At 37.9% G+C, this 13,658-nt stretch overlaps 4 protein-coding genes across 10 annotated transcripts; 1 reads left to right on the top strand and 3 right to left on the bottom strand.

Moving 5' to 3' along the window:
• Positions 1-911: 911 nt before the first annotated feature.
• On the bottom strand, positions 912-2,986 carry LOC106340811 (probable L-type lectin-domain containing receptor kinase V.3). Its single transcript, XM_013779645.1, is given in 1 exon segment — positions 912-2,986. A coding segment is annotated over 1 exon segment (1,986 nt). The 3' UTR covers positions 912-1,000.
• Positions 2,987-3,270: 284 nt separating this feature from the next.
• On the bottom strand, positions 3,271-6,859 carry LOC106342264 (protein IQ-DOMAIN 14-like). Of its 6 annotated transcripts, none has more exons than XM_013781137.1 (6): positions 6,472-6,859; positions 5,806-5,978; positions 5,638-5,737; positions 4,806-5,537; positions 4,376-4,708; positions 3,271-4,071 (listed from the first exon to the last, which is right to left on the bottom strand). In XM_013781137.1, the coding sequence occupies exons 3-6, from the start codon at positions 5,710-5,712 to the stop codon at positions 3,412-3,414; spliced, it is 1,800 nt and encodes a 599-aa protein (XP_013636591.1). In that variant the 5' UTR covers positions 5,713-5,737; positions 5,806-5,978; positions 6,472-6,859; the 3' UTR covers positions 3,271-3,411. The 6 variants fall into 6 exon arrangements, with proteins under 6 accessions (XP_013636591.1, XP_013636592.1, XP_013636590.1 ...); XM_013781138.1 differs by having other exon boundaries at positions 5,817-5,978; XM_013781136.1 differs by having other exon boundaries at positions 5,893-5,978.
• Positions 6,860-10,339: 3,480 nt separating this feature from the next.
• Positions 10,340-11,711, top strand: LOC106339548 (signal recognition particle 14 kDa protein). 2 transcript variants are annotated; one of them, XM_013778377.1, is made up of 5 exons: positions 10,340-10,410; positions 10,699-10,772; positions 10,944-11,037; positions 11,140-11,249; positions 11,440-11,711. In XM_013778377.1, the coding sequence occupies exons 2-5, from the start codon at positions 10,770-10,772 to the stop codon at positions 11,599-11,601; spliced, it is 369 nt and encodes a 122-aa protein (XP_013633831.1). In that variant the 5' UTR covers positions 10,340-10,410; positions 10,699-10,769; the 3' UTR covers positions 11,602-11,711. The 2 variants fall into 2 exon arrangements, with proteins under 2 accessions (XP_013633831.1, XP_013633832.1); XM_013778378.1 differs by lacking the exon at positions 10,340-10,410 and adding an exon at positions 10,438-10,516.
• A 6-nt stretch (positions 11,712-11,717) lies between these two features.
• LOC106339547 lies at positions 11,718-12,603 on the bottom strand. Its single transcript, XM_013778376.1, has 3 exons — positions 12,440-12,603; positions 12,206-12,297; positions 11,718-12,130 (listed from the first exon to the last, which is right to left on the bottom strand). The coding sequence occupies exons 2-3, from the start codon at positions 12,287-12,289 to the stop codon at positions 11,768-11,770; spliced, it is 447 nt and encodes a 148-aa protein (XP_013633830.1). The 5' UTR covers positions 12,290-12,297; positions 12,440-12,603; the 3' UTR covers positions 11,718-11,767.
• Between the last annotated feature and the right edge of the window lie 1,055 nt (positions 12,604-13,658).

Here is a 13,658-nt window from a genome sequence, read left to right as displayed (position 1 = left end):
TTGTTTTACAAATTGTTCTTTATTACTATAACATTATGGTAATAGTTATTAACACAAATTAACTTATATAACAAATAGATATTCATGTATTGTTATAAAATAGATACATATTTACATGTTTCTACTTTTAGTCGGTTTTGTTCGGTTTATTCGGTTTAATCGGTTATATACCAAACCATATCCAAATCCTACGGTTTTTATAAAATTATATTCATTCGGTTTATATGGTATATACCAAAACCAAACCATATTGTCTATTTCGGTTCGATTCGGTACGGTTCGGTTTTACCATATTGAACAGCCCTAGTCAGTTCCTAAAAACCAATTTAATTAAAGCAGTTTGTATATTTGAAAAGCATATGAAATAGTCAAGACCTGCAAAGACTAAAAAGAGAGAGAGTTAGATAATGTTAAGTTAATAAGTCAAGCAGTTCATGGTGATCACATCCTCCATAGATCATGGAAAAAACAAAGAGCTAGAACAAAATTTTGTAGAAATATTCGACCCTACATACAGTTATGACATCTGTTAAGGAAAATGTATTGTTTTTTAGTTCATTTTGTGGTTTATATCATTCATAAGCGGAGAAGTCAACTGATGACTTGAGATACACGAAAGACATGACCTAGTCACAAGGCCTGCAGATATTAATAAACAAAGAGCTACATAATTTGCAGAAACAAGTCATTAACAACATGGTATCCAAATCATAAACTTACGAAGGAAAGATCACAGAATCAATAAGCTTTTTACAGTGAACTTTATACTCCAACAAAATAAGTTAAAACACAAAGAAACTGATAGAGTAAATTAAAGAAGACAATCTAATGATATTTAAAAACAAAACCTACAACATAGTCTACTGCTCTTGCAAGAGCTTATTACATAGGTAATCCCATCATTTCCCTTAATTATCTCATAATCTAGTATTTTCAATCATTCATATAACTTATTTTTTCATATTGTTTGCTTGTGATTGTTTACTATCAATACCACCAACTAGAGAAGCAACTTTGTCCGCTCCAAGGAAGCTATCGGTTCCGTAACGTTCAAGTTACTTGCAGACTCCATCGTGGAATCAAGCACTTCGCTGAAATTCTCGTACCATTTCTCCTTCTTCTCGGTTCTAACAATATCAAGAACATTATCAGGAAGCTCAGAGACTCCTTCCAATATCTTAACCACCGTAGACATATCCGGCCTAACCTCTTCAGCCTGGTGTGAACACAACACTCCTAGCTTCAGAAGAAGCTCTAGCTCTCCCTTATCATGATCTTGTCTGATTCTTTCACAAGCCGCCTCTTCGATGTCACCTCTTTCCCAGCGGTTAACCACCCAGTCAGGAAGAACAGCCTGTTCTGACTCAGCTCGTGGCTCATACATTCTTCTACCGCAAGAAACTTCAAGCATAAACACACCAAAGGCGTAAACATCTGTTCCTGTAGTTGGTCTCCCTGTTCTCACGAGATCTGGTGCCATGTACCCGAACGTTCCAGCCACTCTAGAGGTCTGAGCTTCATGTCCACGTTCATGTAGCTTTGCCAATCCGAAATCTCCAAGACTTGCATTCATATTGTCATCAAGTAAGACATTCGCAGGCTTGATGTCTCTATGAACCACAACTTGTAACCAATCATGATGGGGGTAGGAGAGCGCAGAAGCAACGTCTTTAATAATCTTGAAACGCTGACTCCAAGAGAGCTGTTCTTGATCTGATCCGTACAGGTACTTGTCAAGGCTTCCATTGGGCATACAGTCATAAACTAAGTAGAGTTCTTCATTGTACCTGCAGTAACCAAGAAGCCTAACTAGATTCGGGTGTCTAAGACGACCTATGGTTGTTACCTCAGCCAAGAACTCTCTCATCCCTTGACTCGAACCACGAGAAACCCGTTTAACTGCAATCTCTGCATCAGAACCTGGAAGTGTGCCTTTAAAGACCTTACCAAACCCTCCTTCACCTAGAATTTGTTTGAAACCATTTGTGGCTTTATATAGTTCACTGTAAGCAAACCTATGAGGTCCACATTCTATTTCCCATTCCTCAAGAACCTCCAGGACCTTTTTATGCCTCTTATACAAGAAAAGAAGTAAAGCTCATGCAGCAAAGGCAACAAAGAGAGCCAAAGTCAATGAGGTTGCCAAAACAATCCGTTTCACCTGAGACTCTATCTTTGGATATGGAGGAAAGATCGGTATAGCGAAATCCAGCTGTGGAACAATGATTAAAGTATATTGATACCACATCAGCATGTAATGTATTGCTCCAATATATCCAGTGGAGGCTGTGAAGCCAACGTACATATCCTCCTTAAGATAAGGGGACAGGTCTTGGTTCAATGAAAGAAGTGGCTGCTTGGGATGATATGTCTCATCTGGTGGTGATAAGGTAACATTGAGTCGTCTCTCTTCATGACTATACAGAATAGTGATTCGAAGTAGCTTGCCACTGATCAAAGAAAGGGTTTTAAACTCACCCTTTTGATCATAGTAACCTGCAGGAGCAGATATGATGGACTTCATGCCGTTTATGTTGACACCAACATGGTTATCATCAATGTCACCAAACTCATCATCTTTATGTACATCAAGCTCAACAGCAATGATCTGGTTAGAGCTTTCTCCGTTGTTTGTAGCGTTGAAGATACCAAGGTACTGATCAGGGGATGCACCGGGGATGCCTCTAGTTGGAGAGATCACAAAGGCCATACCGTGAGAGCCTTTGTTCTTATGCTCAGGGACGATGGCAAAGAAGAAGGTGAAAGAGAATGAAGTCAGTGAACCGTTTGCAGAAGTCTTGAAAGGGAATGGTTTGTCGTTGAAGGCTTGACCATAAGAGTTCTTCTTGGTGTTGGTTAGAGTCGTGAAACCATTCATGTGACCAGCTGATTCTTCCATAATCAGCTTTCCATGAGAGGTGTCCGTACAACAAAACAGAACAAAGATAAAAATAAACTGAGAGAGGATTTTGTGAGACATGGTCATTGTTTGATCTTAGTTAGCCTGTTGTGTAGGGGATGGTTTATATCAAAGAGAGAGTCAGCAGAAACCTTGACTGAAACCATTTAATTAACCAGTAATTATCTTTGAGAAGCAAGATGAAAAGTCAACTAATGACTTTAGGCATAGAAAGCACATAAACTACTCTTGAGAACTTCAGATACGTTAGAGCAGAGAGCAACAGGTCCACTGTAAAAGTCAAATCAATTTAACTAACCAATCAGTGGTGTCCACAACCTGCATAAATCATGTGACAAACAAAGAGCTAGTCAAACCAAATCCTTTGTCATTGTTTTTCATTTTATTATGTTACATTCATAATCCACACTACAACATCACTCAAAATCAACACAACCCACAAAATGAAGCCAAAGTAACATACAAAAAAAAAAGTTTCAATCAAAATGAAATCACACATATCTGTTAAACCGCTTCCTACCATCTGCCATCGAGACAGTAGAAGAACCAATACTCAAATTCCCTACTGATTTAAGTGTCTTGTGCTTCTCAAGAACCACACCTCCAGGTGAACTAGGACCACCACCACCTCTCTGGCCACTGCTGTTGCTCATGACCAATGATCCTTTGTTCCATCTAAACGTATCCATACCTTGCTGTGTCGGTGGATAAGACATTCTCCTCCTCTCGCTACTAACCGACGACGGTGTACCCATCACTCTCTCCTTCGGATTGCTGCTTGGTCTAACCTTGGCCCTGGCGGAGACCGTTGGAGCCATGTAGCTAGGGAAAGGAGGGCAGCTTGTGAGGCTGTCATTGTCTGTGAAAGGAGAATCTTGCCCTCTCCCTCTAGAGTATCTTGATGTGCCTGTGCGGATGGGTCTTGATGGGGTGAGAAGTGTAGACCTAGACGATTTTGGTGTGGAAGTGTCGAAGTTGCTGTCATGCCTGAAATGGTGAGAGAGAGGGCTTGGGCTCAGTCTTGTTGGTGTTAGCCTGTAGTCTCTGTAGCTCGGTGCAGGACTAGCTAGAGGAAGCTGCCAGTCCATCCAGTTCCACCATAGAGGGAGCCCACCTGTAGAAGCTGCAGACTTGGGACTGTTCTTCCACAACTGTACAAAAACAAGATTAGATGCCATCACAAATGAGGAAAGAAGACTCAGGGCCGGCTCACTAGGGGGACAAGCGGTGCAATCACCCGGAGGCCTAAGCCCGCATCCATATTTTTATATATAAAAAATTATAAAATATAATAAATAAAGGGGCCCAAAATTATTTGATATGTATATAGTTTTATTTTCGTTACAAAATATTACTGATTAAATTTTAAAATATTTAAAATATTATTTTAAATCTTTATTTGAATATAAATATATAAGTTAAGCCTGCCCTGAAGACTGAGAGTGTTGTTGTTACCTTGTGGGAATAAGCATAGGCCATAGATCGTTCCCTCTTGATGACTGCATCGGTCTTCCTCTGAGATCTTGCATCCCTTTCTTCTTTTGTCAGCACACTGTCGTCCCAGTTACCATTACCAGCGTCTGATGCAGCAGCCCATTTAGCTTCGTCTCTCTCAGCCTGCGCTTTGTTTTCCAACGTTTTGATGCGGCGTGACTGAATCTGGGACTGAACACGGACCAGTTGCTGCATGTACTTCATTGCGTTTATTGTCTGGCGTTTCACGCTGTGTCCTCTCACCACGCCTTGAAGCCTGACTAGTCCTTTGAGAGCTCTGAAACTCCTCCTTGCCTATAGCATCCAAATAAACAACAACATTTTCTTAGGGTATGGAGGCTAGTGTCATGGGACAAATCTTGAAACGTAAATAAAGAATGTGGATACGTACCATGTAGGCTCTGAAAGCTGCTTGGATCTTTGTTGCAGAAGCATGTTGGACCAAGAGAGTTGGTTCTGGTCTAGGGACAATCTCCCTTCGCTGCACAGGCCTAGGTGAAACGGGTCTGGGAGAAGGAGGCCTAGGCGTTATGGGCCTTGGTGCATCCAGTGTAGGTGGTTCTGCTCCTGGAGAAGGAGGTCTAGGAGTATTCAACCGTGGTGAGTCTGCTCTTGGAGAAGGAGGCTTTGGTGAAGATGGTCTTGGATTATTCAATCTCAGTGAGTCTGCTCTTGGAGAAGGCAGCTTTTGAGGGACTGCTTGTTGGGAGACAACTCTTGGTGAAGTTGGTCTTGGAGAAGGAACAATGGGAGGGTTAATTCTCTGAGAAGGAACTCGAGTAGAAGCAGGCTTCAGAGGAGGAGGAGGAGCACTGGCAGAGGCTGATGAGGACGCTGATAGATCAGGAGGCCTTGGAGGATCCAATCTTGGAAGGTCTGCTCTAGGAGGAGGATGAGGCTTTGGAGAAGGAAGCTGAGGAGAAGCAGGCCTGAGAGGAGGAGGAGGAGAGTATGAGGGTGGATTTGATCGGTCAGGATCAGGAGGAGGAGTAGAAGGCCTGAAGAAAAGATTGTGGTCTCTCTCAGCCTCGCCAAAGATCTTCTCAATGCTACTAGGCTCTCCACGCCTTAGCTTCCCAAAACCTTTCTTCCTCTTCTCTTTTACATTCTTTCTCTCTCCTTCCTGTTTACCAAAGTAAATCTTATCTCATCATCAAAAACTCTTTAAATATAACATTCTTGCTTGCTAAATAAAATCCAGTAAACAGTAACCAGCTTATTACATTGCCTAGCTTCTCTTTGGAATGTGGAGTAAAAACCCTTTTGATTGCAGAAAACCAGCTTCCTTTCTTCCCCATTTGTCTCAAACATTACTTTCCTTACCTGTCACAATAAAAACACACAACTCAACCTTTGTTGTAGCCACACACACACACCTTAAAAGGATGAACCTTTATGTTACTTCTAAGATCTATGCATGGAGAATCTTAAGACCACTACAATTGCCAACTGATTCATCAAAAGCGTTTCTTTCTCACAAAGATTGTTGGCTAAGATTTTGTAAGCATGATTGCTTTTGTATCACCTGGGATGAAATAAAGCTTCAGATGCAAAACTCATTTACCTGCATGAATCAAATGAAACAGCTGTTAAAGGAGACAAAGAAAAAAAAAAAAAGAAGATCCAAGAACTCATGTCAGATACAGAGAGAGACAGAGAGAGGTTTTAAGTTGATGAGCTTCCAATGAAAAGGAAGTTTTAACTTTTATGACAAATCTTAGCTCAACTATATCTTCAAATTAGGTGAACAGACTAAATCATCACAATAATTTTGCTTGTTGGATAGACAGAGACAGAGACAACAGCTTTCAAGTGTTAAAGCTCTTAAAATTTTAATATTACAAAATTGAAAACAAAACAACTCTCACAAGTGAGCTCTCTCTCACCTCGAAAATCATGTGCTTCTCATCCCGACAAGAGGAGAGAGATCAAGGAGAAACAGAGTAAAGACATCAACAACAACAGAAAAAAGACAGATCTTTTGAAACAACCAAGAAAACCATAAAGCTGAAAATAAATATTAAATTAAAGTGGCCAAGAAAACAAGAATTAATTACCTCTGATTCTAGAGATTTATGAGTAAGCTTTCTCTTCTTCCAGATGTTTGAGGGAGAGAGAGAGAAGCAGCCAGAGAAGAAGAAAAAAATCACTCCTTTGTTAATTTTCCTTCTTTTCCTCCGAGCCTATCCTCTGTTTCCACTCAACTAACAACATAGAAAAAAATATACTTTCTTTTCATAATGGGTGGTGTGGTGTGTTTAAGAAAAGTATTACTCTTCTAATCCTTTTTGTGGGCAAAACTACTTTGAAATTGTTGAAAAGTCTGCAACTTTGGATCTGGGTCTGTCTAGTTGGTATGGGATGAAATTTTGAAACTTTTTCTTTTCTCCTATTTTCTCTTACTACCTTTTCTGTTTTTCTTTAGTTATCAGCTCAAAATCATCATCATGAAGAGAGAGAAAGAGTTGGTCACCTTGTCACTCAACCTTGGCCTACTTTTGTTTTCTTTTACCTCATTGTAGTATACCAAACGGTAACATTAAAACTTGTGGACTGTGTTACACTAGTAGATTCTATCGGATTATTTGATACTTGATAGTATATTATGCCACAAACAAAAATAATAAAAAAAATTGATTCAGTGACAACTATTGGTAGAAGAACAAGAATATTCAGTGGTAAATTGAATTTTCGATGGTTTTTTTGTGTGGTTGGTCTTTTACCAATTTCGTAGTTGGTGGAATGTGGTATGTATTAGTGTTTCTTAAGTAAAAAATAGAACAAGATAGAATGGCACAAATTATCTATACATATTAACAATTTGTGTTGTGAGTAAGTTTACCAGTTAGAAATAATCATATTATAAAATATAAAACTAGATTTTTTCTAATAAAACTTGAACCTGAATAAAAATAGAAATATAAAAACAAGTGGAGTTTTCTTTAAATTACAGTTTTTGTTGATTCAGTACCATCAGTTTGATTAATTAAACTGTTTTAGATGATTATCATCAGTTTGATTAATTAAACTGTTTTAGATAATTATATTATTTGTTAACAAAAAAAAAATTGTCGGTATGAATTGTCTGTTTTTTTTATAAAAGCATCATAATTGTATCCTAAACTAGTCATATAACTACCTAATATATCATATAGGCCAAAAAAATGCAAAAGCAGGTCTGAAAGAAGAACTATGCCATAATTATCATAAAATTTCTCAAGTATACCGTATATGTTTATGTCACCGCCGAAAAAGCATATAGCTTAAAAATATTAGAAAACAAAGCATTAGATTTAGTGGGAAGATTCTGATTTGTTTATCTGGTGCATATACAATTCATAGCTTTTTGACATTTTGCAACTATCAACACAAAAATATGAATTTGTGTTTGGTATCGAAATAAGAACAGAATCTCAAGAAATTCTCATAGACGAGGTTGATTCTTTTTTTTTTTGGTCTCATGATGATCACACGCACTTCCATCTCGTACGTGATCCTCACTTTCTTGTCTTCCTTCATTAGTGCATTATTTACCGAATGCTAGATTTAGGCATCGGTTCGGGTATCCATTGGCGTTCGGATCGGGTTTTTCGGATTTCGGTTATCTTTTATAACACTTTATAGGTCTCATTCTAGTAAATTTACAAGTACGGGTCGGATTCAGATATAACACATCGGGTTCGGATCGGTTTTGTATCACATAATAGAACCCATAAAATGATCATATATCATTCGGATTCGGGTTATATCGGATCGGTTCGGATATACCCGAAATAAAATCTAAAATTTAAAAGTAAAACATAAAAAAGTGGAGTATATATTTATTTATATATAATTAAGTATTTAAGATAGTTATTTAAATTTTAAATAGTTATTGTTAGATAACATATCAAAATAAATATGAAATTGAATATTTGAAGTATATATTCATGTTTCATATAATTATATTGTATATTATTTTGGACATTCGGATCGGTTTCTTCGGATATCTTTTGGGATTTTTCGGTTTTTCGGTTTTTCGGGTTATCTGTTCGGGTTCGATTAATAACACATCGAGTTCGGATATGTTTTGTACCACCTTATAAGATCCATTCGGATATTTTTTACATTTCAGACCGGATACAGATCGAGTTTTTCGGTTCGGGTTCGGTTCGGATTTCGAGTTATGGATATTATGCCCATGCCTAGCTAGATTACATGACATCGACGAACCCGTAACCACTGAACCTCTTGCCTAGGTTAAATCAATCTTTTTAAAACGTTTCTTATGTTTTGTAATAGTTAAACCGGAGTATATTGTAGTCTCGTTTCTTGTTAATTAGGAGAGAACATTTGTTTTAAATACCCATGTTCTTCTGGTGAACGTAAAAACCAGCAGCAGCTACTGAAAATTTAAATTATCATCACGGCAAAACAGATCCCAGCACAACACTCATGAAACAACCCTAGTCTGCTTTTCTTGACGCTGCGGTTGATTGCGAGGGGTGAAAGGAACACTGATTTTTTCAGCGTCAACTTCCAATATTTTGTACTTCCGGCGATTTACTAGCGACCATTTTAATTTTCCGTTCGGTCAAATTTCCTTCTGTTGTACCTGTGATTTTATGTCGCAGTCGCTGGTTTTGGCGTTCATCGAAAGAATACGGGCAATGTTGAGATGGGGTGAGTACAATTTGTTAAAAACGCATGATATACAATTTGATAAATAAACAAATTCAAGCAAGAATATTAAATCACTTGAGCTAGGTGACAAGACAAGTCTTCTTGTCACATTCCTTCCCATTATAACTCATCTTCGTATGCTGCCACCATTGCTCGTGTGTGTGATTTAATTAATTAACTATATCTTCATCCGCGCAGTTTTTGTTTTCATTTATTTTTATATAAATATTTTGTTTTGAATTCTAAATTGGTATATATTCTAATATATATTTATTTATAATTTTTTAAACATAATAAATTTACGGTATATTTTTTTCATTGAATAGATTGTTTCAAACTTTCACATGTATTTGTATCTTCTTCTATATATATATATTTTCGGACTATTATTTCATTATTAAAATCGTAACTATATATATAAAGATTAGTAAAATATTATTTTACTGTCATATTCAAAGATATTGTAACATTTCACAAATTTAGAAAGTTTTTTAAAAAATTAAACTTTCCGCTTCATAGATTTATATTATCGAGTAAATAATTAAACATTTAGTTTTTGTTTAATTTTTAAAATAAACTATATAGTTTAAAAAAATTCATTGGTTTAAGATAGTAAAGATTAATCATTGTTAGATAATATGATTTTTTTAATTTAAAAATAAATCTTCATAATTTCAAAAGTTAACATCGATAAATATTTAAATATTTAACATATGGAGGTATAGTATTATAACATTAAATTATATATATTTAATTTATATTATCTATAAATCCAATGGATCATCTATTGTTTAAATCTAATTATTGATAGTCTTCTGTTTTGATATATAAGATGTTTGCCCCATTAAGACCTAACCAACCCTACGTCTGTCACTACCACTAACGTATTCGAGTCTAAATAATATATATTGAACTAATATAGCAAAAAAAAAAAAAAAACTGATCACCAGCCCGAACCGATAAAGCACTAAAGCAGTAAGGCACATAACCAAGTTTTTTGATCTAAAGCCTATATGCATGTTTCGAGTACGCTAATCAAAGAAAGTAGAGGATAACTCAAATTTGTTGTAGCATATTGTGTTCACCTAACAAACACAGAATTAAAGGCAGAAAATGGATCACACCTCGCAATAAATCTTTCAAATTATCCAATAAGCCCATTTGCATCGCTAAAACCTTGCTAGCTAGTGTTTAGCAATTTGTTGGGCTTAGAAGGCCCATTAGTCTTATAAATAAATATATTTCGTCTTCTTTTATTTCCAGCGACCGCCGAATAAATTTTCTCCGCCCGGCGGGTTTCGGAGAGCGGATCATCAGATTCTCTACCCTCTCTGGTCAGTTTCTTCTTTATATGTTGATGCTTACATCTCGTAGGTTTTTCAGCTAATGGAACGTGGTAGCTCAATCTGATTTGCAAATTGAATTATACTATCTCCTGCGGTTAGTGCTGTTGATCTACGTGTAGATTTGGTCACAATCTTTGATGATCTAGGGTTTGTAATCACCCGGAAACTTTATCGATTTATTTAGCGTCGAATCGATCATAATCTTAATAGTTTCGAAGTTTCGAGCAAATTGTTTGAAAGTCAATTTCCGATTATGTTTTTGTTTTGGTTTCTCAGCGATTCGAGAGAGAAGAAGTCTCTACAGTGCTTGAGGATCTGCAAAGAGTACTCATCTGAGGTTTTTAGCAATGGTAATATTCGATCAGTCACAGTGTGTGTGTTGTGGTCTTAGCTATTGCTGTTAAGACTATTGTGAGATCTGTTTATTCTTCTCTGGTGTTTGCTGTGATTTGATTCATCACTTGACGACGCTTAATTGATCAATGGAAGAATCTTGTTTGTTTTTTTTTTTGTTTGTTTAGGTTTTACTACAGTTAGATCCGTTCCTCAATGAACTGACGAGCATGTTCGAGAAAAGCAAAGAGAAAGGTTCTGTGTGGGTTACTTTGAAACGATGTACGTTTGCCTGTCTACTTAACCTTTCTTAACTCCACCTTTGTTATAGTTTAGAAGATTAATCTTATATGATGTAATATTTATTACTTGTTGTTGTGTCAGCGTCTTTGAAGTCTAAGCTGCAGAAGAGGAAACTGAGCTCTGCTGGAGAGTCCATTGAGTACAGATGCCTTATTCGAGCTACTGATGCTAAGAAAACCATTTCTACTTCGGTATGTGTTCTACTCTTTCATCTCAAGATGACAACATTCTCGTAACATATTTGTTTCCCGAATGTTTAACTAGCCATGAGTAAACCATCAGCCTTCCTAAGTTGTTAGAAATTGGTCTGTGATCTTTAAGTTTTCATTGAACTGTTGAAGCTGACTAGTTGCAAACTTGCAATGCTTTGTTTGTTTCAAGGTTGGGGCTAAGGATCACCAGAGATTTCAAGCATCATATGCTACCATTCTTAAGGCTCACATGACTGCTTTGAAGAAGAGGGAGAGGAAAGACCGCAAGAAATCCACAGAGGCAGAGAAGAAACAAGGCACCTCGACCACCACTAAACCCAAGAAACTTTGATTGTGTTCTCACTGGATTTGCAGTTTGTTGCCTAGAAATTGAATTTTGAAAAGATTTCAGAGATTTTGATTTGTCATTATACAGATTTTGGCCTGCGCTTTTTAAATTAACCCATCTAAACCAATAATAAACGTCTGATAAACTAAGCACCAACATTGACTAAACATCAAGAACTCGATTTCAAAGCTGAAACTGAACCTAGAATACGAAGATCAACTGTGATTACGAAACATCTCTTCAAGCTCTCTAACTCTTCATATAAGAAGGATTTAATCGAACTGCTCATCAGTCTTTGAGTCGACCATAAGTAAGCCTTGAGGACTTGGCTGTCATACCAGATGGGCGTGTTGATAATGGCCTTCCCTAGCCAGTACTCATCGCACACTCTTTGCTTAGACATCATCTCCACGAGTTCATTCCAACCATCTAAAGCTCGGGTCAACCGAACAGTCTTAGGTTTTCCCATAAGAAACCTAAAGTAATCTCTTGCAAGCTTGATCAACTCCTCTCCATTAATAATGTACGTGTACTGCAAAGAAAAGAGAAACATTCCATCAAAGCAAGATATAAGATACTCCAAGTTTCAATGTTTGTGTCTAATTACCAAAAAGATGAAGCCTAAGGTTTCTGCTCCCGCAACATATCTTCTACAGATTTCTTCCCCATAGCTTTCTCTATTGCTTTCCATGGTGATATCTGATAATTGACACAACTAACTAAACTGAGAAAACATTTCAGACACAGCAGCAAGAAAGGTTTCTGCCCCTTAAGTTGTAGGAAACATACAAAAAAAAAAAAAAAAAAACACTCTTCAGTTATAAAGGAAAAAGCATCTGACCTCGTCACTACCATTGGACTTATCCTTCCCACCAAACAAGCACACAGCAGAACTTTTCCTCCTTTTCCCAGCAGCTTCACGAAGAGGCGAGAACTGAGTAGACACTGAACAAGTTGCTCTTAGAGTAAACGAACGACGGAGAAGGTCGCGGAGGTATGAGAGGGAACGAGGAAGCGTTTATCCATCTTGAAGGAGGAGCATAACGGTGTCGTTTCAATTGATGGTTCTAATCTTTTCTAAACCATGTTCTAATCTTTCTAAACCATGGGTTGCTAGACTGAACCGGTTAAATTGATAAGTTGTAGTTGTAACTAGGCCTGGAACTTTTATCCGAGATCCGGATTCGATCCGTGATCCGATCCGAATCCGATCCGAAAATCCGGATATCCGGAGAGGCCGAATCCGGATCCGGATAGTAAAATGGTGGATCCGTCTGATGTGCCCCAGTCCATGGACCAGACTGATCAGAACGCTCCAGACGTCCCAGTTGAGGTTCATCCTTCCGATTAGATCAGACAGACCAATCGGGCAGTGTACCGTCTCGATCCACTTACATCCGGAATGAAGCTTCGACCAAGTCCACGTCCTGAAGACCAAACGGACCGAACCAGTATGCGACCTTCCCAGCCATCTCGACAATCCAAAGCCAACAGCCGAGCCAGACTTGACGTGGATCATGCCAGACTTGACCTTGATCATGCCAGACTTGAGAAAGATCATGCCAGACTTGAGAAAGATCATGCCAGACTTGAGAAAGATCATGCCAGACTTGAGAAAGATCATGCCAGACTTGAGAAAGATCATGCCAGACTTGAGAAAGATCATGCCAGACTTGAGAAAGATCATGCCAGACTTGAGAAAGATCATGCCAGACTTGAGAAAGATCATGCCAGACTTGAGAAAGATCATGCCAGACTTGAGAAAGATCATGTCAGACTTGACTTGGATCATGAGGTTTCACAAAATGATCGAGACTTCTCTCTTTTGGCTCGACTGGCTCGTACCGCATGTACCAACGACTGTGGTGATGATCTCTCTACCTTGTTCGATCCGATCATGGACTTTTCCTTTGGAAATTTCTCTAAGGCAAGGATCCTTAAGCTATCAGAAGACTTGGGCTTTGTTGGAACACAACTTGTCCGATCATAACGTCCCGCGGCCCTTGCTGATCATCCCGCCTATGTGCTGATCCTTACTGCTTTGGACTTAGCCGGTTCGA

This window comes from Brassica oleracea, chromosome C4 (genome assembly GCF_000695525.1).
Source record: "Brassica oleracea var. oleracea cultivar TO1000 chromosome C4, BOL, whole genome shotgun sequence".
NCBI lineage: Eukaryota > Viridiplantae > Streptophyta > Magnoliopsida > Brassicales > Brassicaceae > Brassica > Brassica oleracea.
The sequence above is the reverse complement of the archived record's forward strand: the minus strand, read 5'-3'. Positions and strand labels throughout refer to the sequence as shown.

Coding starts and splice junctions, on each gene's coding strand:
- LOC106342264 (XM_013781137.1), bottom strand. CDS start 5,712: ATGGGGAAGAAAGGAAGCTGGTTTTCTGCAATCAAAAGGGTTTTTACT. Junction 5,538..5,637: donor CCAAAGAGAAGCTAGGCAAT/GTAATAAGCTGG, acceptor TTTGGTAAACAG/GAAGGAGAGAGAAAGAATGT. Junction 4,072..4,375: donor CCTATGCTTATTCCCACAAG/GTAACAACAACA, acceptor GTTTTTGTACAG/TTGTGGAAGAACAGTCCCAA.
- LOC106339548 (XM_013778377.1), top strand. Junction 11,038..11,139: donor GTGGGTTACTTTGAAACGAT/GTACGTTTGCCT, acceptor TTGTTGTGTCAG/CGTCTTTGAAGTCTAAGCTG. Junction 11,250..11,439: donor AGAAAACCATTTCTACTTCG/GTATGTGTTCTA, acceptor GTTTGTTTCAAG/GTTGGGGCTAAGGATCACCA.
- LOC106339547 (XM_013778376.1), bottom strand. CDS start 12,289: ATGGAAAGCAATAGAGAAAGCTATGGGGAAGAAATCTGTAGAAGATAT. Junction 12,131..12,205: donor CCTTAGGCTTCATCTTTTTG/GTAATTAGACAC, acceptor TTTTCTTTGCAG/TACACGTACATTATTAATGG.